Below are 24654 nucleotides of genomic sequence, written 5' to 3' on the forward strand. Positions count from 1 at the left end.
TGAAAGGGAGGCATAGACAGCAAATGCATGTAGGCCTATTTACACACACAAGCAAATGGACTGCACAGCAAAATTATTGCAATGCATATTAACAGTGCACAGTGAGTCTGTTACAATGTTTGAACTTTAGTTTCTACTCACACTTAGTCTTGATGTCATGATTGCTTTTATTGTAAACAATAATTATGCCTAAAGTGTGTTGTATGTCCAATTTGTTTTTTTGTTTTTTTTTAGCTAAATTCAGTTCTCGATAGAAAATGTGTAGAGGTCAATGGTCAAATCATTTCATTTTTAGTCGGACTGTAATTTGGCCATTATTACTCTGTGGTAATTTTTTTCTGATGCTTTACCAGATACAAATTTTGATCATTGAACAGAAATTATAATCTGCTGTTTGAGATGTTATGGTAAGGTGATTTATTTGGATTCCATTTAATATATCAGTTTCAAGTTAACATAACAACCGTAACATATTTGGCTTATTACCCTGTGATTGTCAGTTCATCGATGTGTTAAAATGTGCTCATTTTCAGTTTGTCACTTAGCAACGTGATGGACGAGTGATAAGTATGTCTTGGGTTCAAATCTTGGCTCAGGGTCCTCCCGTGTGAAGTCTGCGTGTTCTTTCACTTGCACGGATTTACTCTGGAGCCTTCTCCCATATTCCCCAAAACATGCATGTGAGGTGTTAAAGGAAAGTTCTAAATTGACCATATGAGAATGTGAGTTTGTTCGGTTGTTTTTTACTGTTATGTGCCTCTGCAATTGACTGGCGACTAGTTCAGGGTGCATCCTCCGCTCACCCAATTCGCCGTCATTGAACCTGTGAACCGAATGAGGACAAGCTGGAGAAAATGTACTCTCTCTGTCCTGCGAGCTACAAAGCAGATGTACGTATCATGCCATATCATAGGTATCTTATGTGACGCAAAGGAGAGAACATCTGACTTGTGTTTCGGAGACTTGGGCGTACATACACGGTCTCTGTTATTGTGTGATAACGACATCTAGCGGACACTTGAAGTAGTACAGAGACTAGAGATTACGCTGATTTAAAAAAAAAAAAAATCTCCAATGATTGTCAATTGTCAATCATTGTCTTATCTGAGGACTAAACACTACATGAAATTAAATGTGACCGTGAATGCCTATTTGTTTTTACTGTACAGGTTGTACAATTGGCTGGCCACCAATCTTGGAAAAATGAACAAATAAACAAACGAATGAATAAATAAAGGCTTTATTTCAAATGTGATAGTAAACAATTACAAAATAAGCAAAACAGAATAGTCAAGCAATGCTAATACAGACAAAACAAGACTACTTAGCATTTTTGAAATGGAGACGAAAAGTTAAAGATAAAAGATAAAGATAAGCTTTTTCCTATGCATGTACACTATGCAGTAAACCAATTTCTATTTTTATACTGTTGGATAGATCTTATCGGCATATGTACATGAAAATCGTAAAGTATTTCATAACCTCTGATTATTAATGTCGGCTTGCTTTCAGTTCCCTGGAATTTTCAGTGGTCTTCATTTGTACTTACATACTTGAACAAGTTCAGAGCTGTTGTTTCCAAACTTTCACAACAAGCTCTACATGTTCTTTGGCGTGCTCAAATGTCTTTCCATTTCATAGCCCGTCAGAAATCCAGTTGTCGAGGAGAGCGACCGACTGACGTCAAGTTCTGGAAATAAAGTTGCGGTACTAAGAGAAACCTATAATTATGGTATGACTTACTTTCAATAGTTTAAGAACTACTGTACTAGCTGGAAACTCAACCAGCTTGGGCAACATGCTCCAGCACATGTTCAGCACATGCTCACACAGGATCTGGACGCTATCATCTGCAAAACTGCACACTCACTGATGGGAAAGATATTTGACTTTGCCTGACAGCTTTGGTGGACAGCAGGGTCAACAGGAGGTGCACGGCTCAAGAATGCCCCACTAACAGTTGGTCAGAGCACTGTGTCTGTCTGTCTGTTTGTGTGTGTGCGTGTTTGTGTAGTGGAACTAAAAGCATATTTGAGGTTGTGGATGTTTACACATGCCATGTAATGGTAATGCATTCCTTTCTCATCCCAACTTCCAGCTTCATCCCTATTCGAAAGAAGGAATGCTTTTAGAGTCTTCTGCATCTCAGTGTTGAGAAGAATACTTTTTCCTCACATTGTCAACTTGGTGATTAGATAACGTTGCTTTCCTTTGTAAAGTGCTGTTAAGTATATTGCTCTTCCGAGAGTTGATTACCTTTTTTGCAAACTAACCAGGAGTAATTATTATTCTGTAGCTTTCTTCTCTTCCCGTAGTTTATTACTGATTTAATATTGCACACATTATTCTTATCAAAAAACCACATAGCCTCTGCTCTGTGACTTCCAAGGAATGCCACTGTAAGAGAAAACATTGGCTTTACTTACATATTCCATGCTGACATGATATATTTATGTGAGCAATTAATTTTTGGATACGATACGTAACCACTTTGACGAACAACCAAACCTTTCCAAATGAAACCTTTCATGCGCTAATTCTAGTATGATGTATCAAGAGAGCTCAGTGTTGGCAAACCATGGATGATGCAACTTTACAAACATATAAATGATCATCGTCAATAAGACATAGATGTGGCGAAAGCACAAGCAGAAGTGATCACATTTTGCTTCTTGGCCAACAAATATCTCCTCATCAAAAATGGCAAGGATATATAGCTCAAGGTTTTAAGTACTTGAAAATGTGAAATGCTCCAAATGTATTCACATCACATCAACACCAAAGTAATGAAGTAATACACGCAAGCATGGCCTTGTTAAGGAGTTATGTAAGCAGATTACTGTAACTGATGTATGATGTTAACAAGCCAAAGAGTGGATAGCTGATACTTTTTTGATAACTTTCTTTTTTGAAAGACATTTCACAAGTGACATCAATTACATTGAAGAGTAACTTCTTTTGATGCATCTTACTTTGACCAAGTCAACCATCCAATTCTTTACAAAATGAAAAGTAGGGCAAGACTGTAATCATGTGTGTCCAGTGCACACTTAAATTCATCTGCTTAATCTTAAACAAGGGCATCAATCACATTTGCATCCAAATCCCTGCCTTAGCAAAGAAGCTCAGTTTTAATTGACACTTTCAGACATGTAATACTGCATCTACTGGGATGATTTTATGCAATCATTACTGTACCTTTACCCTGAGAGTGCTTGTTTAAATCACACTCTTGAATTGCGTTGCGTCATAGGTTTGTTGCACCCTTTTTCGCTCTCAAGTCATTGTCGTTCCAAACAACAACGTCGCGTACGATCAAGAAGAACGTGTCTGGTGTCTTTTCCTCCCCGCCGTAGTTTTCCCCGAGGCGTCATGAACGCACCACAAGACCTCATAGACCTCTTTGAAGCTGGCGGGCTGGGCCCACACTCCAATGGCTTTCAGACCTACCGACCGCGGAAAAAAAAGTCTGACTTAGGCTCAAGTCCAGAAACGGGGTTGATGCCGCGACGCTTAGTATGAGGGGGAGCTTTTAGCTTTTACAGTAACGTCGCTACTTTCCGGGTTTCGCCTCTTTTAGCTCGTCGAAACTAGCGTGAGATAGTGATTGGACTTGACAAGCCCGCTGCGCTACTGTATCCACACCCCCCACCCCCCCTCCCAGTTCCACACAACCAGGAAATCGTCGAGGTGTACTTCGATTATCCCGAGAGTTGCTACCCCGTTTGCGGGTGTAGATGTGACTTTACCACCCCCTCCGACATATGTTTTAGTGTTGGTTCAGCTAGTTTGACTTTAATCCGACGTCTTCAGAGCTCAAGTGAGTCCAAGTTGCCCGCGAGGAGAGGAGCTTCACCCCGGCCGAACAATGAGGTGGGTAACAGCGACTCGAATCTCCTTCATCTTTATTGTGTTTCCAGGCTACACTCTTGTGTTTGGGCCATTAGAGTTCAACAAAGGCGCTGGGACAGCATTCGCTTTGTACAGAAAACCGTTGCGGTCGCTCCGCTGGTTGTTTGAAACACGCTTGTGCTACTTTCCGTGCTGTTAAAAAAGCCAAAACCCTCCCTCACATGCTTTTAAAATGTGTTGAAGCAAACAATTGTGTGTTTAAGATGAAAGTTGTGTGTGGCAGCTTTGAGAGTGAATATTCGAGGTTGTGAGAATCAGGAAGTGTGTGAGCGTAATGACAGCCTGGTGCTACCTGTTCAGTCTCTCTGAGCTACTCTCAAGTAGTTGAACAGGTCAACTGAATTGGGTATTCGTTTGACAATTGTGTCTCATTTAAAAGTTTTATACATTTATATCGTCCGATAGCATTCAGAGTGTTGGCTTAAGACTTAAGCTGCAACTGCAGGATAACCAATTGTCCTAAATGCATAGCATGATGCTTAGATCATGGCGTGCATTTCAAAGGCACACATTAAATTCATGTGTCTCGTACTATTTATCTCCCTCTGGGTTTTGCAGCAGGGATGAAATTGCTCAGTGGAAAGAAGCTAGTGTCTTCAAATTCCACATCCTGTCACAGCCTGTGCGGTATGAAATGACATGCTTCGAAACCACCACTCACTTAAAGCGTCCGGCACTGATTTGGAGGGGGCAACTCAAAAATCTTTTATAATTTGCTAACTTGATTGTTGAGATTGTCATTGTGGGACACTATCTGTAACAGTGCAGTGCAGGTTTTACAACCTGTTTTTTTTTTTTTTTTTTTTTAAATCTCACTTTTATCGCTTGCACCAGCCTTTTCCGTAACAATGGGTCTTTACGGAAAGTCAACTCTTCTATCCTTTCTACCACCTTACCTTAACCTTTGTGGAAAACGGCATCAGGTCACACTTGGGAAAAGACAGCACTGTTTGATGGCTAATCAGTTAATTGACAAATAATAAATGATCAAATGTCTAATAATAGCCATTAGAGAAAATATTGAATTTATAATTGTTCAATTCTGTGAAATTTCAGCCTCTCAACAGTAAATCTACAGTTTTGTAGTCCTTCGCTAAAGGAGACTGAGTCTTTGTGTTATTTCTTGTTTTGTTTTTTTTCCAAAAACAAGTAATTGACAAACATATGCTTTTAAATAATTCCCCAAAATGGACTGTACTTTTACTTATCCAGTGCGACGACGAGTATTGCAGGCTTACATCTAGTGTAACACTGCAGTGAACTTTGTCTGTGGCCTGTTGCTTTAAAGCCCTGCCCAAGAACACAGATGCACAGATAATAGCAATGTTGCTAAGAGGAAGAAAGCAATTAGGACAGATCCAGATAAAAATCGAATGTTTAATTCATTTGTGAATAATTCAAAGTAACACTCAGAGAATGAAGCGTTATTATGATGAGAAAATGACTTTGATGTAAATGCAACAGTCTGAGACCAGCAGCTGTTGTCTCGTGAGACCTGTCACATAATATCATGCAATATTTACGTTTCTGGTTAGGTGATCAAACATATTCAACAAAAGAAGGGTAACAATCTCTTTAAAGTCTTTATACTGTTGTCAGTTTGTTCAAACAGATTATTTCATTGTTTTGCATCATTTATACGAAAGTTGAACTTTCTCAATATCAGCCTGGACAATTCTCATCTTCATGAAGTCGTACATTTAAACTCTTAATGGTTAAATGGCAACCTTGTTTTTATAAAATGTAAATGACTAACTTGATTCTCTTAATATATCAACTTTGTAATATTACTTGTAATATCTTTAGTTACTAGTCATATTTACAATTCTCATATTTTTCTGTTCTGTATGATGTTGACCATCCTCTCTCCCATACCAGCCTAACACCCGAAACGTGTTTAAAATAATCATGCTTTATTTCAGCCAAATTACAATTTTATGAGTGGCTCAACAATGCTGCTGTGGTATAATTGTCAGTAGTGACAAATAGAAATGAAATGGTCCTCCCTACTCTTGCTAAAGGGCTGATGTATATTGTAATCAAGTGTTCCTCCACCTGCCTTATCTGTTTCTTCAAAGCCTCTGGCAGCTTCACTCAGAAGACCCGCTTGACCTTGATATGTTGTCACTCTTCTCTGCGAACAGATACAAAAATGCAACTATTGTTTCTTTGTGAAATGCTCCGGTAAGCCAACCATGACATATTCAAACCTCCTAAAATCCCTGTCGACTTCATTCTGATGTTCAGTAGTAGAAGTGTGATATCCTATCGTTATTCTCTGACTGGTTATTAAATATTAACTAATGTAGAAGGCATCCTGTGGTGCAAAAGTATGTCAGAAACGCACATACAGCATAGTGACGCGACGGTACAATAAAACTAGTGCTCATGACTGTAAATACAGATAAGAAAACCGGTTCCAGTCAGCAAAAAAACCAATTCACACGACACACTATGACCCCGTTTACACAATTTTAAGACATGACAGTAATATTTTGGTAAAATCGTATTTTCCACAATTGAAACATTCAAGCAATTCTATGGATTGTGAGTTAAATACACTGATTTTCATCAAGTATAGTATCTGGCTTGCAGTGTGCCGCTCTTGTACAATATGCTGGCATTGTGGACGTAGCGTTATCACAGAAGTCCAGCAACGGAGTGAGTTACAACACAATTCTACTGTTTCCTTTTGATCCGCTTGTCTTCTTTCTCATTAAGTGTTAAACATGTGTTCATTCAGTGCTTTGATATATATATATTTTTTTTTTTGTAATTTTTTTTTTTTTTTTGTCAAGGTTGAAACGTAGAGCCGCGCCAGACTGTATTTAGAATCAGAATCAGCTTTATTGACCAAGTTTGTGCATGCCAAACAGGGAATTTGACTCCGGTTGATCTCAGCCTCTGTACAACATTTAAGTGACTGACAACATTCAGGTAACTAACAACATTTAAGTGGTGAGAGCAGGATGTTATTGCACAGTGATGTCTCTGAGTCTCTATGAGTTTTCTATTGAGTTTGAAATAGTCATCGCTGTTATTGAAACGTAGAGCTGCGCCAGACTGTATTTAGTTTGAAATAGTCATCACTGTTAGTCATATTGCTTGCAGTAGTCATCACAGGTCAGTTTTAGTGTTACTGCAAGGTAGGAGGAGGCAAATGAAGTCATGGTCTTGTCTACATTGAAGGGTGTCAAATAGGGTTGCGCAGTAAAATCGTACCTCACTTTCAAAGATTGTTTGTCTTGTTAGGATGAAGAGTGTGTGTACTGTGGCCGAACACTTCTACAAAGAAGAGACAAATGTTCTTGCGTCGAGTTGTCTGTCACTATCAACTGTAGTTTATTACAGAACGTAGCTGTACAACAAAGTATTAAACAACGAACGTCAGCTCCATGTATGCTGTTATACAATAAATGCCAGATATGCTAATGCTGATCAAAATTAGCATGGGTCTTCTAATCACTTTTAAAGCTTAAAACAACACACATGGAGCAATCCAGGGTGTGCTATATTGTTGCCTGATAACTAGTATTGAGGACACGAGAAACAATTGAAAGCTTGCGTTTAAACTTTAGAATGCAAACAGGGCAATGTGCATTCCTTGTAGCCATGGCGACTGTTGGGAGAAGGGGAGGGGCGAGCAGCTACAGCTACACTGAAGGGACAAACTTAGCTGCTAATCACTAACTAACCAAATGGCACTTCATGTATACAGTCACCCACAAGGATTGTTAAGTTAACAATTGACTCAACTGCGAGCGCCGTGTCAAGCATTGTATCCTCAAGAAACTCACCTCCAGTTTGTGAAAAGTTGACATAAGAAATGGTTGGTACAAAAAATAAACGTCTCTGATCACAGTACATGGCGACAGTGATCATTTAAGGCTACCTCAGACTCACACCAGCGTCTGGATAAAAGCCGGACGTGTGGCGCTCTGACCAGTCGTCTCTTGTTGATATTACCTTGTTGAAGTGATGACTGGAATGCTGCGCCGTGTTCTTTGTCATTTGTCCTTGTGGAATGTCAATGTTGACCCTCAGCTGGAGTGAGCATGTCAGAAGTGCATCAGTTGCTCTTAAATGAGTTGAGAAGCATATTTGGAATCACCTTTCATTATACAATTCTTGCCATTTCCACTAATTGTCTCTGCACGTCAGCTCTATGCTAAATTTAAAGTTGCATTGCTTGTTATGTTGGCAAGAACCAATAGAGAATCCGACAGATGCGTCCCCTCCTTTTGGTCCCTGCCTGTTTTTCTGTTTATACCACCATTGACATTGTGACTAATATCACGGGAAGTACGTTGAAGTGCTTTATGTGTCAGTAATAAATATAGAAGGGTGATGCCAGCCCACGTATGATTCATCGACTGGATGTAAATAAAAAAACAAAAAACAAAAGTATTAAAATGCTGGTTGTGTCCTAAACTTGTCAGGCTTGCACACACGTAATGCACCTTTTTAAGCCACTGAGTTCTCTATGCTGCATGAAAGCCAGATGCAATAGGCGCCCCCACTTCTTAACTCACTGCCTTATTGATCATCTTTATGAGCAGCAAAATGGCCTTCTCTAACTGTCAGTACTTTTTTTAAATTGGCTTATTGTTTTGCATTCCTGCCTCACAATTAGAAAGGCAGCTCTTTCTATGTTTTCTTTTTTTCTGCCTCGATCATAGCCTCCTTGTTCTAATTCTCCCAAAAGCTGGACGCTTTAATTTACAGTATTTAGCAACATTGTACTTACCCATAGAAACCCTTGCAAGACGTTACCGGTTGTTTTTTGCAAATAGTGGTGTGTTCATGCCATGGGGGTTGCGTAACGTCCTTAACAGTAGGTTTTGTGGGTTCTTTCATGTCTCGACTTGCTGTAATGCTTTTGCTCAGCCAGAGTTTTCTTTTGAAATCTGATCTGATCTACCCAATTAGTTTGCTTTTAAAATTATTTAAAATAATTGCCAGCCTCAAGTTCAATGCAAAACATACATTTAATAAAAAAAATGAAAAAAACTTCAAATAATCACATTTGGGGAACTAAAAACGTTGCTCTTGAGCAAAATTGGCACACTGTTCTCCACTGGATGAGCAACAATTGTTCTAGGTAATAAAGTAATCACGGGAAATCCTGCCTGTGATGGTTTTATTGCATGCACGTTAGGTGGTACAAACTAAGGTGCAAATCATCTGTCGCAAATTTTGAATTTGCTTCAACATTCTAACTCTGCAGCCCCCCCCTTCTCTGAAACATGTACCACTTTAGGTCCTCCCACCTCTTCTACTCATAAGTAGACCATTATACTGACCTGCCTTTTGGATTAGACTCTTTGCAGCGACATACAAAACCTTCTATTGTCCCGTTTTCTTGGTGGTGGCTGCTGTTTTGCTTCTTTAATAGCGGCTCTTGGCCGTTTGTTGTGTATGATACTATTTAACTTTTTCTTTTGTTAGCTTTCTCACAGGAGATAATTATGTATAAAGTAATACAAGACATTGGCTGCGTTGACTAATGGAACCGCAGTGGAGTGTCCAAGGCAGACTAGCTTGGAAAAGCGGAGTGTCTTCTTTGTAACCAAATGTAGCAAAGAGGCATCTGAGATGATGGAGTGCCTGCATCTAACAACACAGTGCAATCCATCAAATATCTCAAGATGGGGAGATGCTGTGTGATCAGCATTGCTAATGACGTGCACTGCGAAACTGGACATAATGGAAGCTGCTTTATTGTGTCCCCCATCTTAATATAAGATAAAAGTTAAAGAATGTTGAATTTGACCAAACATGAACAGATTGGTGGGATTTAAAATGACTTCCTTTCAATCATTTCTCCCACTCCTTATGTATCATCAGTTGTGATCTTAATGTAGAAAGACTCTTGTTACTCAAATGAGTGCTAAATAAGGCACTAAATATTTATTTCCCTTTATGATCCTACTGAGATTCAGTTCCCCTTTGGGGTTGCTTGAATGGTACACTACTCATTCATTCAGACAAGGGGTCAGTTGGGTCACTGTACTCATCTGCTAAATGGTCAACACTTAGTCATGAGTGGATATTTCCGTAATTTCTTCAGTCGAGCGTTAGCAGTCCAAGCACATGGCCGGACAGTAATTTTCGTTTTTAGATTCATTCACGTGTATTAGTCTTGGAAACTTTATTTTTGTGTGTGTGTGTATTCAAGGAATTCTTTGACAGTTATGATGAGGCGTGTATTATACTTGGTAGTCATGCACCATCTTGGTTGTGGGGGTGTATGTATAAAATGATGTATGGTTAGCAATTATGTTGAACGATAGTATTGAAATCCTTCATTTTCCATGTTTCCCCCTGTACTATTTGCAAAGACAGCAAAATGCGCATCTATGTCAGGGTTTGTTCAAGGTCACAAATGTAGGTAAAACATTCAAGACATTTGCAATAGTTTGGGTTTTTTTCTTTCTTCTTTTTGTTTCAAAATTTCCATCCTCCATTTTCCATGTTTCCCCCTGAACTATTGGCAAAGACAGCAAAATGCGCATCTATGTCAGGGTTTGTTCAAGGTCACAAACGTTGGTAAAACATTCAAGACATTTGCAACAGTTTTTTTGTTTTGTTTTTTTGTTCTTTTTGTTTCAAAATTTCCATTTGACAAGCGAATTACAGGCGAATGTCTAGCAACATTTTGCAACCGAGAGCGAACCTTGACAAGAACACAATATTCCATACTTTCGTAAACACTCGCAAATGTTCATCGCTCGGTGGCTTCAAGTGCTTGAAATAGATGCTGCACCATACCTCCTGCAGACTCCTCCTGCTTCCACCTCAGGAAAGAACAGCTGGTGCCACTAGATCGCTGTTATTACCTTTATTATGACTGTCAGCATTTTCATGTCACGCGTTGTGACTGTGACACGCTACTGGCAGAGGAAAAATGGAATCTGTAAAGTTAGAGTGGACTTACTTGAATTGGAAGTGCTATTGTGTTAAAACGTCTCTGGTCTAGTTTTTGATGTTTTTTTTCCTTATGCTATTGTACAAATTGCTTTTTGGTACTAAAAAGGCTGAAACATTGGAAATATGCTACAAAACACGAATTGAAGTGGCTTCTTTTTCAGTAGGTTAGCTTCCTTCCTTGGGCCAGACTATAGAAGATTATGCCCCGACCTGTAAAAGGAATTGAGCTCACATAAAAAGGGACAGAGGTGAGTTGGTTCCAAATATGGGCATTGAGTTTGAAGGTTGTACACGCACACACCAGTGCCTCGGAAGCAGGGAGAATTGAAGTGTATGTTTGAAGTGGACAGAGAAGACTCATGTTTGCCAAGAGCTATTCAGGTTTACCTCAGTGCTCCATAAACAATGCCAGTAAGAATATGAGTCAGAGTGCAAAAAATGCAGAGAGTTTGTGTAGTGGAGACGTTTAAGCTGACAATACGATTCCATTCACACAAATACAGATCACCAAATGATTCCCGAGCGCGGCACCGCTGCTGCTCACTGCTCCCCTCTCGCCCAGGGGATGGATCAAAATCACATGTGGATGGGTTAAATGCAGAGACGAATTTCGCCACACCCAGATGTGTGTGTGACAATCATTGGGACTTTAACTTTAATAGTGAGAGGAACTAAGAATAATTTGGGAAGCAAAGGCCCTTGTTTCTGTGCATTTAGCCTGCAGCCTGGTGTGAATTTGTCTCGGAGTCATTTCCCTTTAATTTTCTTCTGAAGCCTACTGGGCCACGAGAGCATCTCAATAATTCTGGATACTGCAACCAGTGCAGAGTGTGAAGCCCAGCTTTCACTGTGGTTAAACAGTAAGGAAGGTGCACTGAGGTGCACATGTTTTATTTTTCTCATGTTTCCTCTTTGAAGCATACACTTCCTCTTCTCACTTCTGTATGCAGTGGTCTGTCTGCAATTATTTAGAATTTCCCAAGGGGTGTCGTGTGACCTGAAACGCCTTTTTCTAATTGTGTGTTCTTTTCAACCAAATAATTATTCCTGGAAGTAGTCCTGTACGATTTGGACCAAATCTTTTATAGCGATTGTTCGATGTTGTAATGTATCCATCTTTTTTTTTTTTTTTTTTAATTATATGAAATTACTGACCATTTTCTTATTCTTTTCTCAGTTTCTTTCTGAAAAACATTTAATTGGAAAACAAGATAATAAAAATCAAGTACAAATTAGGTCTGGACGATTATGGGAAATCTAATTGCAATTTGTTTTTGTTACGCAGTAACTCATCTCTGTCTTTGTGTTCGCAGCTAATAGTGTCCACAAACTAGAGGGGAGAATGCTCTGCACCATGTATATAGGGAAAAGCACACAATGCAGATTTTCTCCTTTGGGAAACTAACCCACACCTCCGTGGTGGCAAATATAGCTAGACCTCTAACAAGTATTGCTATCACTAATGCCGGATGTGGAGTGGCTAAGCATGCAACACACTTATTGAGAAAAGGGAACATGAGAAGTCACAGCTAATAGCTGTAATGTACAGTCACGAAAGACCAGTGTGATTGTGTAGGTGGAGAGAAACTAGCAAGGACAGGAGATGAGCGTTATAGTAAAAAAAAAAAAAAGGGGGGGGGGGGGTTGAAGTTCAGAGATCACCTAATCACTTTATTTTATTTATTTTTGATAAAAAACTTCCTCCTTTCAATATAAGGTTACAAGATGTGAAATGTTACATCACCACCCCCCAACGTGTAATCTGGGATCTGGATCCACATTATTTTTCCATCACCCACACTGAAATAGAGTGTGTTGCTTTTGTCAGATCCAAGGACGAACTGTTGCCCCCTCCTACATTAAAAATGAAGCCAAATGTTCAGTTTTCATACCCCACAGGTCTCTGCATGGGTATTCTTCATAGATGCATTTCTATTCCCTGGAATATGAATAACTCCCTGAAGCCTGTACAACATTAAAAAATAATACTAGGCTCTTCATGTGAGGGCAAGAAGACTTTTCGTTTAATGGTCTTATGATCCCAGGGAATAGGAATCCCCATAAAGGCACAGCAAGCCTGAAATGCATAAAATGCAATTGGTATTACTCTGTTTTAGTGTCTACCTCATCTTAAATGTATTTCATGTATGTTGTCTTTATCTAAAATAGCAATCCCAAGGCTTGAGATCACTACTGACAAAATTGTGGGCACTACATGTGCACTAACCTCTTTATTATACAGTGAGTCAGGTCTATTTGGCTGATCTAAATTGTGCGCTGCCATGTTGCATAAGATAGCTCCACATGTAGCACCAAGAGGCACATCTTGTTAAATTGTTTGATTTGGAGAGAGGGAGTGGGAGGAGACGGAGCGACAGGGCTTGACCGAGCTTGCCGGCACTGTGGCAAAGAGCTGCGAGAGTCTTCTACTCCCATATACAGACATTTCCAACCAAGGGTCTGTTCCCTGGGCTTGCACTGTGGTTTCCTGTTAACCCCTCACTAGCGTAGGAGCCTCAGACATTTTTTTCCTCCGTATTCTGTTGTGTGTTTATGAGCAGAGCTGAGGGGGCCTTTATACATGATCAATCAAGTGGAAATAGATTAAACGGGCTCTTTGTTTACGAGATGACTGCATTTTTGGAGCCCCATACATACATTTTTGAAATTGGTATTTCTATTTAAAAGCAAGCATTTGGAAACATTACAGTATACTTTTGCATATTGTATTTATTCCAGCAGGGTGACATTACTTACCAAAGTACTCATTCACATCACATAGCCTGCTGAAAAGAAGACGGTTTTATGGAGAGCCTTGTTTGACTGGTTTTGCCTGGCACATTATGTTAATTTCTATCAAATTGAATTTAACATTATTCCAAACTTGGCACTGGTCATGTAACCATGGAATAGCCTATCACTAAAAAGTCAGATTCAGTCTGTGGTTTTCTGTCAGCTTCTCTACACTGCACACCGAAGCATTGACAGGTGAGGAATGTGTACATGGCTTTGTCCATACGTTTGCACCTCGCCAGCTTTTAGAGTCTCTGTCTATAGTTGTATCAATAATGCAGGTGCGCACTCTCGGTCTCACCCCCGAGCCAGCCCTTTCTATGCCATTAAAAATGCATCCATTTCCCAGTCCAAAGTGTCCGTCCGTCCCCTCCCAGTTCCCATAAGCCCGTTCTCTAGACCGCACAACAGTGTGCTCGAGGCTCATCCGATCAGGAATCCCAGGACTATTTTTTGATGTTTAATCCTCCAGCCATAATTAATTTTTAACCTGATGGAACCATGTGTTCACTGAACATTGAAAGGCCAGTGGTATGAATTGCCACGTTAGACATTAAGAATGTGGTAGATTATTTTTTTTATTCAAACATGTTTTCCCACGGGTTGTACCTTAATCATGAGCTTGTTACAAATATTTTCATTCTGTTTATGCTGAACCCCCCTTCTCTTTTCAGTGCATTGACATGCTTAAAAAAAACAAGCGTAATATAATTCTTACTTTTCAGTGTTTTCCAGACCGCTAACAGACAGGACAATGAACCCTCCATTTGTAGCCGTCACAACAAACTTGTGTGGGAGTGACTATTGATTGATTGGGCCAAAGCAGTCCTTATAAGGAGGGGTTTGCAGCAGGAAGTGGGTTGTGGTCTAGGTGCTGTGTCATAGGAAGGGAAGTTGCAGATTGTTTCATGGATGAGACAGATGGAGGAAGAGATGGATTAAGGCACTGTGGGGGCTAAGGGGTGGTATGTACGGAGTGTAAAATAAAGACAAGAGGAGGGTACTCATCCCTTTTCCTCCTGTGGTTTTTCCTTCATGTGGTCTATACTTTGGTGTCATTGTTGATCTGACGTGTAAATCAGTCATATACCCAAGTGCTGACTTTTGGATTTGTGCAGGTGACTTTAAATACATTTCAAATTTTATTCACAAATGTCAAATCACGTTTCTTTCTGCAGAGGTTAATTTAGAAATGTGGGAGATGGCAGAGCTCTGCACAATTTCCTGTCTTTGTCAACGAACATTATGGTTTGGCCTCCCATTTTGTTTTGAATAAAAATTCTCTCCCCTCTCACAATAAGAATAATATTTTTAAAAAATGGTTGGAAAGATTTTCACTCATTATGCATTTATGTGTCATGTCATAGCAATGTTGCTGTGTCTTATCGATTACGCAATTGTTTTACTTGCATGAAATGACAATCGTTAGTCAGATGAGAATGTTTGATCTAGACAGATTGTGGGTTAGATTATGTCTGAGAAATGAGAAGTCAGACCTGTGAAATGTGGAAGAAAGGAGTGATTAGAAAATACCATAAAGCCACGTACAATATAATTTAAGTACAACTATTGAAATCCATTACCAAACAGAGATGTGAAGTATCCACGATTCTACCATTTGAACAGCCAGTTGAGCAAACTGTATTTGCATGGCGGTAACGTTGCCCAGTCAGGGCAGCGATTGGTGCTCTCTGGTGAATATGTTGTTGGTGCTTCCATACAAACTCGCACATGAACTGTATTCTGCCTTTCATTGTAGTGAGTCGAGTATCTGCCAGGCCCGGGCCACTGTGATGATCTACGATGACAGCAATAAGAAGTGGCTGCCAGCCGGTACTGGACCCCAGGCCTTCAGCAGAGTCCAGATCTATCACAACCCTTCCAACAATGCCTTCCGAATAGTGGGACGCAAGATGCAGACAGACCAGCAGGTGAAATGAATCACTTGGGGTTGTGTGTTTTAACTAATTCTAAATTATTGCGCATGTCTGGGAAATGTATTTCCTTAACTGGATTGCCAACATTTTGTTTATTCAGGACGTTTCATCTAATATTGTGCATGAATCAGTCATAATTCGTTCACTCGTTTGATTGAGCATGGGATATTAATAATTGATTTTATAATTTGCGGACTCGTATGAGATAATGCGACGTCAATGCAACTGCCATTTTGTTGTTTACGCTGGTTTTCCAACAGTTGCAGACCAGCTTGCAGAAATTGGGGTTGAGGCGAAAACCTGCAAAATTGCTAATGAATTCAACGTTAATGAGTTATAATGAACGGAGCCAAACACTAGCTGTTGTATATCTATGGCCTTGGCAACTAGCTCCCAAGGAGGAACATGCAAGCTAACCCATCTAGCCTTGGAGGACTATTTATCGCCATTTTGCAACACCACGGAGTGCAATAACTGACCCAGATTCTACCGTTGACCACAATGCAATGTGGGATTTTACTTATTATACATTTGGAACAAACCCCCTAAAACAATATTGTAGTTAGAACAAAACTGCAGCAATGCGTCTGCTTAATACATTTTTAAATAAATGTCATCACACAATGCTTCTGTTTATCTTTGAAACGAAAGATTAGTGAGATTTTCAAGGATGAACTTAATCAACTGTTCTTATTTTCAGTTTGGGGGTTTTATGACGCCATCTCACAGAGCATCAGTGAATGGCCATAGAACCGGAAATATAATATGTGACAGATGCAATACACTTAGCATTCCCCTCTAAATAAAAGCAAATCCAGTGCTGTTTTGAAGGCATTTCTTAATATGAAAACTACTCAGCCTTTTCCATGTCTCTCCTAAAATGGAAGTATTGTATTTCAGGATGTATCAGTTTCATCCAATTCCAGTACGAACTGTTTGTTATTACAAGATCATGACTCATGAGATAACATTAGATAAAGGGTGGCCATCAAGTTTCTGTAATAAGGGTTAAGTGAGTTTGGAGGGATCTATTCTTGACCACACTCTCATTCTGCCTGCTGCCTCAGCGTCTCAGTTTAAACATTCACCACGCTAAAGTGCTCCCCAGAGACAGAGTCTTAAAGTGGGTGATGTTTCCTGTGAGCTATTTGGCCTGTTTGGGCATTTCCTGTGACCGTTTTTTTTTTTGGAGGGGGGGCTTGTTGCACATTCTGGACCCTTTGGGTGTCCAATGGTGGAGAATAATATCACTAAAGGGCAACAACTACTGTATGTAAAAATTCATTTTTCCTGTTCTTTCCCTCCCAATGCGTTTTGCTATCTCACCCTCTCCTCTTTGTCTGTGCTCTGTGGAATTCAGAGGCGGTTAAACAAATAATGAAATGGCATGTCAGCACATTCAGGCAACACTCAAAACCACAACATTGTTTCGCTTCTCATTCATTAGCCTGACGCCACCTACTGGATTGAACGAATAACCAGGATGCATAAACCATGACTGAGTTTTGTAATCAGCAACTGAGGAATCTTCCAACACCTTCCTATTGTCTATTTGGTTACAGGAGAAAGTGAAGGGTTTTCAAATTGATCTTTGTTTTTTTTCTCTCTCTCTCTTTGTACAGGTGGTTATAAACTGTCCTATCGTGAGAGGGTTGAAATACAACCAAGCCACACCTAACTTCCATCAGTGGCGGGATGCCCGGCAAGTGTGGGGGCTCAACTTTGGCAGCAAGGAGGACGCTGCTCTTTTTGCCAATGGCATGACACATGCTCTGGAGGTGCTCAACTCCATGGCAGATGCAGGTGCTGGTTTTCACTACCTCAAGCAGCCTCAAAATATGTTTCTCCAAGCAGCCTCAAAATATGTTTCTCCAAGCTTCACATTAACTTCTCACATATTGGCTTGTAGTTAGCGCAGTGTTGTGGAATAGAATTAATTTCTAAACTAGACAGAATCTTTTAAGACTGAACGGCTCAATTGTGCCTTGACTGCCATCTTGTGCCGTCTTAAAGAGCCTCAAAATATGTATACAATACAATCAGCTAGATTTAGTGGCAAGGTATTTAAACTTTAGTAATCTTTTAAATTTAATTTGTCTTGTGCATTGTATTTTGGCAGGCTATGCAACCCTTCCCCGGCCGATGTCGAATGGTCCATCCCCTGAAGAGATTGAGCAACAAAGGAGGTAATAGAGCTTGACTTTAAATGTCCACACATACAAGCCACTAAAAATGTTTGTGTACCTGTGCTCTAGGCTCAATTCACTGTTGATAAGCAATATGTCCAACTAATAAGTCTTGGAAACGGTCATGTTTTGGAGGAAGAGGGGCGTGCTATTCAATATGTTATTTAACAATCAATTGTAAATTCTAACTGAAACTTTGCAGTTTTGCACACAAGCATATGCACAGGATTTGCTGGCATTAGCCTGACACTGCTAAATTCAGCCCCTGTAGGTTAAATGTTAAATAGAGAGCAAGACTGACACATTTCACATTCCCCACCTTCTCTTCATCCATTTATCTGTTTCTCCAATGGAGTCCATTATGCTTGCCGGCACGGACATGGCATTAACCTTTAATCTCATTTAGACTAAAAGGTTCTGTGATTGGCCTGCGAGACTGCCTGTCAAACCAGTGTTTGTCCTGCTGCTCGCTGCCATGCTGTGGCTTAAGCAATAAAGCACTGCTATTAAAACCTTCAAAATCCACTGCAGATTTACATGGAGGTCAATGTTATTTACACCCTTGGTTTGAGTCGAAATGAGTGCCAAACCCGTCGTCAGAATCATTTTTCACTACAAGTGTCAAAACGGGGGTAAGTGATGTGGTTGTGATCAACCCACCTTCACTGTCCTTAGTCGTTTGATGAGGCAAATGTTTTAAATGACACCGACTGTGTCATAATTGTATACTACCAAGTTGTTTGTATTGTATGTGAGCTGTGCCGCATACAGCTGCAGAATGCCAGATGTGGCGGGGACTTAGTTGACGAGAACTGAAGCAGCTCGAATTAGGCCACAGTGTCCATCTGTGGACTTCTTAGTAGCAACACAAATTGGGAAGTGTACTTTGTTACATACTTCATATTAATGAACATCATCCCTGTTATTCCTGCTTTTAGTACATTGGATATAGCGTACATTGTCCAATTTGTTGGACAATAGCTGGTAAGTTAGCTTAAAGTTTATTGTGTCCCATTGGGCGGATCCAGGGATTAATAGTTGTCCGTCTGTTTGGATTTATTTGGATCACATTCAAATTTAAGCCTCTTTCACCCAGAGATATCACAAAATTGCTGCATTCGAGCCATAACAGAAGATTTGGCGTCTTAGCAGCACATCATCCCGCCAGCAAACTCGATGACGGATGGTGTGATATCAGCGACCGTCTCATGTGACATATACTATAACCACTTATTTGATACTTAACTACTTGCAATAGTTAACTACTAATTGTAATACTAGCTAAGATTACTGATAAGTAGATCTGTGCACAAATCAGTGGTGTTTCAAATAGTGATGCGAAATGGCTGTAAAAACACTGAATCACAATTTCCAAATTGAAACAAATCATTTATTGTTGCACAGACTAAATGGTAACTCGGTGTGTGTGGCCCATGTATGTATGTGAGGAGTGTGCACGCGTTGTGTGAAGATTTAAGACTGAGCAGGTGTGGAGGTGTTCGGAGTGTAAACGGATTTAAACACTATTAGTCACAGTACTGTTTACCAGTACCAGTATTTACCAAACAAATTATATTGCAAAGGTTGTGACCATTTTCCTCATTTATTAAATGTCATTCGCTGGTTAGCTATGAGTCCTTAATGGGAACCTGAAGTTGACACAAAGGATCAATAAGGAGGACCCTCATACAGTTTCGACATCAGTCATAGGAACAAAAAATATTCTACTGATCAACTCTTTTAAAATCTGTCATTAACATAACAATTAATAGCCAAAATACAGAGCACTAACAATGACTATGTGTTTGCAGATTGGAGCAGCAGAGGTTGGAACAGCAAGAACGGGAACGACAGGAAAGAGAGCGTCAGGAGCGAGAGAGATTGGAGAGAGAAAGACAAGCTTCAGCAGGTCAGTAAAAATGTACTGGTTACCAGAATCACACCAGTGGGATAAAAAAAAAAAATTTGTGACATGATCTTTATTGGGTGCATATTTGGGTGTATAGTGCAGTCAACAATTATTTTTCCAAGTGATTAATCATCTGTTAATTGTCAATGAATTGCATTGGATTAAAAAAAACATTTAATTTCCACTTTGTTTCAAATTGATAATGGAAAAAACAGTTGAATTATCATTAATTATTTTGGATAGATTGCTTTGGCTCATAAAATGTTGGAAAACTTGTAGGAGTTATTGATGATTAAAAAAAAAAAACATTTTTGTTGCTGTGGCAACTGGAAGATGTACCAAGATCAGCATAGTTTTTGTTTTTTTTTTAGCATCTATTCCTCCTGCTCCGCCTATGGCCCCCGGGGGCCTTGCTCCTCCACCAGCGCCTCCGCCACCGCCTGGACCTCCTCCAGCCAGTGGTGTTCTGCCACCTCCAGGACCCCCACCATCTGGACCCCCATCTGGAGGACCCCCATCTGGAGGACCCCCACCTCCCCCGCCTCTGCCATCTAATGGAGTTATCGGTGGAGGTAGTGGAGGAGGTGGGGGCTTGGCTGCGGCCCTGGCAGGAGCGAAACTTCGCAAAGTATCAAAAGTGAGTGAGTGTAAAGCAAGGGCTTTAATTTTGCCGACACTATTAGTAGCTGCATTAACATTCTTAGTGTGGCTGAAACAAGTCCTTGTGTAATTTGGTTACCTTGGATATAAAAAGAGCTGTTGGATAACTTTTCAACTGCAGTGTAATAGACGTAGATGGCTCTGCATCTGCAAACTTTGATCTTGACAGCGTGACACCGTTGCCTCTACATACTCTTACCATTTTTTATCCTCAGCAGGAAGAGGGATCTGTTACTGCTCCAGTGGGCAAAGCGGACGCTAGCCGCAGCAGCAACTCCTCTATTGGAGGAGGTGGTGACCTGATGGGCGAGATGAGTGCTATCTTGGCCCGAAGGTAGATGCAATGGCAAAAGAAATGTCATATTTCCATGTCGTATAAATAATGGATTCCTGTTATTTTTTACATAACTTGAAGTTATGACCTTAAAACTAAATTCCTTGTTATATCAGGAGAAAAGCAGCTGACACTGGAGAGAAAGTACCTCTGAAGACACATGACAATGTACGTAGATGCTTATTTGCTAATTAAACCTGGCCAGTGAATCAAAAAATGGCCCTCATACGATTTGACACTGACTGTTTCCATGGACACTTATTCAGATTAAAAGCCTGCTCGCAATAAAAATGCTTTATGAACACAATCTGATCAGCGCGCATGAAAACACTTGTTCTGAAATATCGGATCAAGCCATCTTTACTGCGCATTGCTGTATACGCAGTTCTGGTATGCGTGGATAGAGTGACGTTTTGTTGACACGGAAGTCGCTAAGGCTACTAATTCCGGTGTATTTGGTCAATCTGCGCGTCAAAGTCATATGTTCCGATCAAAAGTGTGATGCACGAACACACAACTTTTTTTTGTGTCCATGAAAACAGTTAATCCAATCCTAATTTTTATCCGAGGTCTGATCCGATTGAAGAAATTTTGTCCACATAAACATAGCCACTATGGGCCCCAATATCTGCTGCAGCATGAGTCACGCTAAGCAGGTCTTTAATTTATCCATACAGGAGGATTCAGAGCCTCAAGGTCAAAGTGGTGAGAAACAAAGATTTGTAACAACTCTCTTGCAAAAAAATACAAAGTTTATATTTTCACACTTCATCTTTCTCAGAGATCACGAGAAGAGCCTGGGAGAAATCGTCCACTATGACCAGGTGATTAATGATTTCTGCTTTATTAGGATGTCATCATCAGTTTCCTTTGATGCAATGTGTTTCAGCTCACCCTAAGTGTTGTCCTCCATCAGCGTGCATGCAACTTCACAAATACCCGCATGCTTTTTGCACCGTTGTCCAAGTGTGTTGTAGTAAGTGAATGTCAACCATCTCCATTCTAAGAGGAGAGTGTGTGTATGTTTCACTAACAGGAATAGCTCCATTTCCAAGAGCATGGACTCCACCTCCTCATTGTCCCAAAGTTACAGGTATACATGCATACTATCCCATCCACTGTCAGCTTCACTCCCCTTACTTTTTGTTTTTTTGCTTAGTGGGCAACACTGCTTGCAGCCGCACGCACTTTGTGTTTGTTCTGATTTTTATCTTGAGAGACAGAAGTTCAATGACATGATGATTTATTGTATTTCCATAGGATGTTTGAGCTCTTTGGGCAGCGCTGCCCCCTTTTGGTCAAACTACTGCCAGCCCCTTTGACGGTTGCATAGGTGGCTGTGAATTGTTTTAGCCATGGTTTAACCATGAGTACATGTACAGGAATCTCAATTTGGATTGATGATGCTGTGGTTGAAACGATTCTCAATTATCTATAAGTTTAACGAATGCAAAAGTATGGGGGGAAAAACTAAATCTTGACTGACACCTGTGGGTGTGTACAGTCCAGTCCATATTTTCATGACATATTTTTTTTTTTTTTTTTGCAGCACTATGGAAATTTTCCCCAAATACTTTTTGTGCAATTTTACTTTAATAAGCACACATTAAAACCAAAACTGTATCTGTTGCGCAGGGCGAAGCCAGCAAACAACAGTAATGACGCAAGTGGATTCGAAGACTCAGATTTAGAAAAGATGAAACAGGTAACTTGATTAGAGGTTAACTTGATTGTTTTCTCTTCCTCACTTGTGCTCTCTCTCTGTCCGTCTCTCTCCCTCCCCCCTCCCTCACTCAACAGCTTTTGTTGTATGTTGTATTAATGCCCTCATACAAAGTTTTGTCTGACTCATGGTGATTTTTCTGCAGGAAATACTTGAGGAGGTGCGGAAAGAACTTCATAAAGTAAAGGAGGAAATCATCAGAGGTAAGAACATGGCCCTGAATCTGGTCCAAAACTAGAAAAAAGAGCGTTCGCGCTGAGCCGGAATATGTCTTAGTGGTAGAGGGGCTCAATGCATTTGAATAATATAGTATTAAATTTGTCTTAACTCTTAACACAAAATACATTTATTACCATATGATCATTCATAATTGTCATATTCAGTATAGGGCTGGGTGATGAATTGATTTATTCAGTATCTCAATTGTGTGTGTGTGTGTGGGGGGGGGGCAAATACCCTTTTGAAATAATTGATCCTCAAACCTTTTGTAATGCAACTCCAACTGCACGCTTTGTTTTCAGGAAATATCAGCATGCTAATTCTTTTTTTTAGGCATTATTTAACTGCACACTTTCTCGACAAACTCTGCTGTCAATGTTGCCTTTATCGGTGCCGCTTCTGCAAAGGCAATTAGTTATAACTATCAAGTTAGATGCTGGTGTCTATTTGAGGAACAGCATTAAAGTGGGCAACATAGGAAGCAATTACCTACTTGTGGCATGGTGTCTTCTATTAGCGCTAAGGCCACAGAAGGAATGCATTGCCAGACTGTTGACCTTTATTGTTTCTCACTCTTCTACCTCACAGCCTTTATTCAGGAGCTGCAAAAGAGAAGCACATAGTTTTGGTGCACGTCTGGTGTAGCAGAGGGATGTGATGGATGGAGGCTTGCTGGGACCTTTCCACCACTGCATCCTCTAATGTAGCCCAGGGATTTCTCATTTTCTTTTTTTTTTTCTGTCTCCCACAAGCATTGCTTTTGTGTCACCATGCCTAGATACTCTTCATGTAAATGGTAACCCAGGGAACCTGCTCAGGCCACCATCCAACTTGTTCAAATATCACTCACTTGTGTGGTGATGCTGTTTCTCCCTCATTCATTTGTCCTATTCCAAGGTGTCCTCAACGTGAATGAGTTGAATTCACAGCTGCGGCCACAGTACTGACTTGTCGTTATTGTTAATCTTCATATCAGGAGTCTTTCTGCTAGTTGCGTCTTCTGACAGATTCACTGATCAAGCAGTATTCAGGGATAGAAGGTATTTGCCACATTTTTACTGTAAGCAGCAAGATGGTGGAATGTTGGCATTTGGCTACTACGCTTTCTTGTCAGCAACGCCTCAAAAACAGCCATAAATACATCAAATGTCCGCTGGTAGTTTGTATTCTCTTAATGGAAATTGGAAGACAGAAAATCAATAATTAGAGAGAAAGCAGAGAAGCGAACTCCCTGACTTCTGCGGTCTTTTTCTGCCACAAGGATTTACATCTCCCGGCACAGCACAAAGCCTTCACTGCTGCAGGAAGCAACGACGAGCAAATGGATGCCGATGGACAACTGAAATGCTGTGAACGAGAGTGTGTTGTTGTTTTATGATATTTTGAGAAATGTATTCTCTTTGCATTGCACTTGTTCCAGAGTCATGTGTGAGCATGTGCCACACTGCCTTGACACCCCCCCCCCCCCCCCTCCCCCCAACAGTCTAAATGAAATTTGTTGTTGGCCAGTGCAGTGGTTCTAAACTGTACTTCTGCGAGTTATTTTCTTTAATTCTTAGCTATATTTTCTACATTTCTTTTCTCTTTTTTTGAAAAACATGGCCATGAATAGGTCAATTACTTTGGCCATGACCAACTGCCTTGAGAATGGATATAAATATATATATGAATAAATATATTTGTTTTGAGGGAAAGTGTCAGCAAATGAACAGTTTTTTTTTCTATTTTAATTAAAATGACTGGTGAATGGGGATTTTGTTTTTTCCTATTGTTATGAGCTGTTATTTTGGGTTCACGGCTTTTTCTAATAAAATCTAGGCTTTTTACACTGAAATATAAAGCAAACAGTTTAGAGACACTGGATTAGAAATGCCTTTATAGTCGAATACAACTGCTTCTTGAAATGCATTTCTTTGTCCGAGTTTTTTTTTTTTATTAGGTGCATTTACATTTGCATCGGTTTGGCAAAATCATAGTCAGACGATGTAATACAATAGATGTGTAATTATGTTGCACATATGAGTACCCATCACGTTTCGTTATGACTACCG

At 40.1% G+C, this 24654-nt stretch overlaps 1 protein-coding gene across 3 annotated transcripts; it reads left to right on the forward strand.

The window, feature by feature from the left end:
• Nucleotides 1-3389: 3389 nt before the first annotated feature.
• vaspb (vasodilator stimulated phosphoprotein b) lies at nt 3390-24511 on the forward strand. Of its 3 annotated transcripts, none has more exons than XM_049726901.2 (14): nt 3392-3873; nt 15395-15566; nt 17195-17375; nt 17692-17758; nt 19570-19667; nt 20039-20304; nt 20546-20661; nt 20778-20829; nt 21339-21366; nt 21443-21485; nt 21698-21754; nt 22297-22366; nt 22530-22587; nt 23192-24511. In XM_049726901.2, exons 1-14 carry the CDS (start codon nt 3869-3871, stop codon nt 23224-23226), a joined length of 1248 nt encoding a protein of 415 aa, XP_049582858.1. In that variant the 5' UTR covers nt 3392-3868; the 3' UTR covers nt 23227-24511. The 3 variants fall into 3 exon arrangements, with proteins under 3 accessions (XP_049582859.1, XP_049582858.1, XP_049582857.1); XM_049726900.2 differs by having other exon boundaries at nt 3394-3873; nt 20543-20661; XM_049726902.2 differs by lacking the exon at nt 21698-21754 and having other exon boundaries at nt 3390-3873; nt 20543-20661.
• The last annotated feature ends 143 nt before the right edge of the window (nt 24512-24654 follow it).

The sequence above is a fragment of the Syngnathus scovelli genome, chromosome 7 (assembly GCF_024217435.2).
Source record: "Syngnathus scovelli strain Florida chromosome 7, RoL_Ssco_1.2, whole genome shotgun sequence".
Classification (NCBI taxonomy): domain Eukaryota; kingdom Metazoa; phylum Chordata; class Actinopteri; order Syngnathiformes; family Syngnathidae; genus Syngnathus; species Syngnathus scovelli.

Excerpts from the sequence above, each read along its gene's own strand:
- vaspb (XM_049726900.2), top strand. Across the intron at positions 15,567-17,194 it reads AGATGCAGACAGACCAGCAG|GTGGTTATAAACTGTCCTAT; the intron begins GTGAAATGAATC and ends CTCTTTGTACAG. Across the intron at positions 17,759-19,569 it reads GAGATTGAGCAACAAAGGAG|ATTGGAGCAGCAGAGGTTGG; the intron begins GTAATAGAGCTT and ends ATGTGTTTGCAG.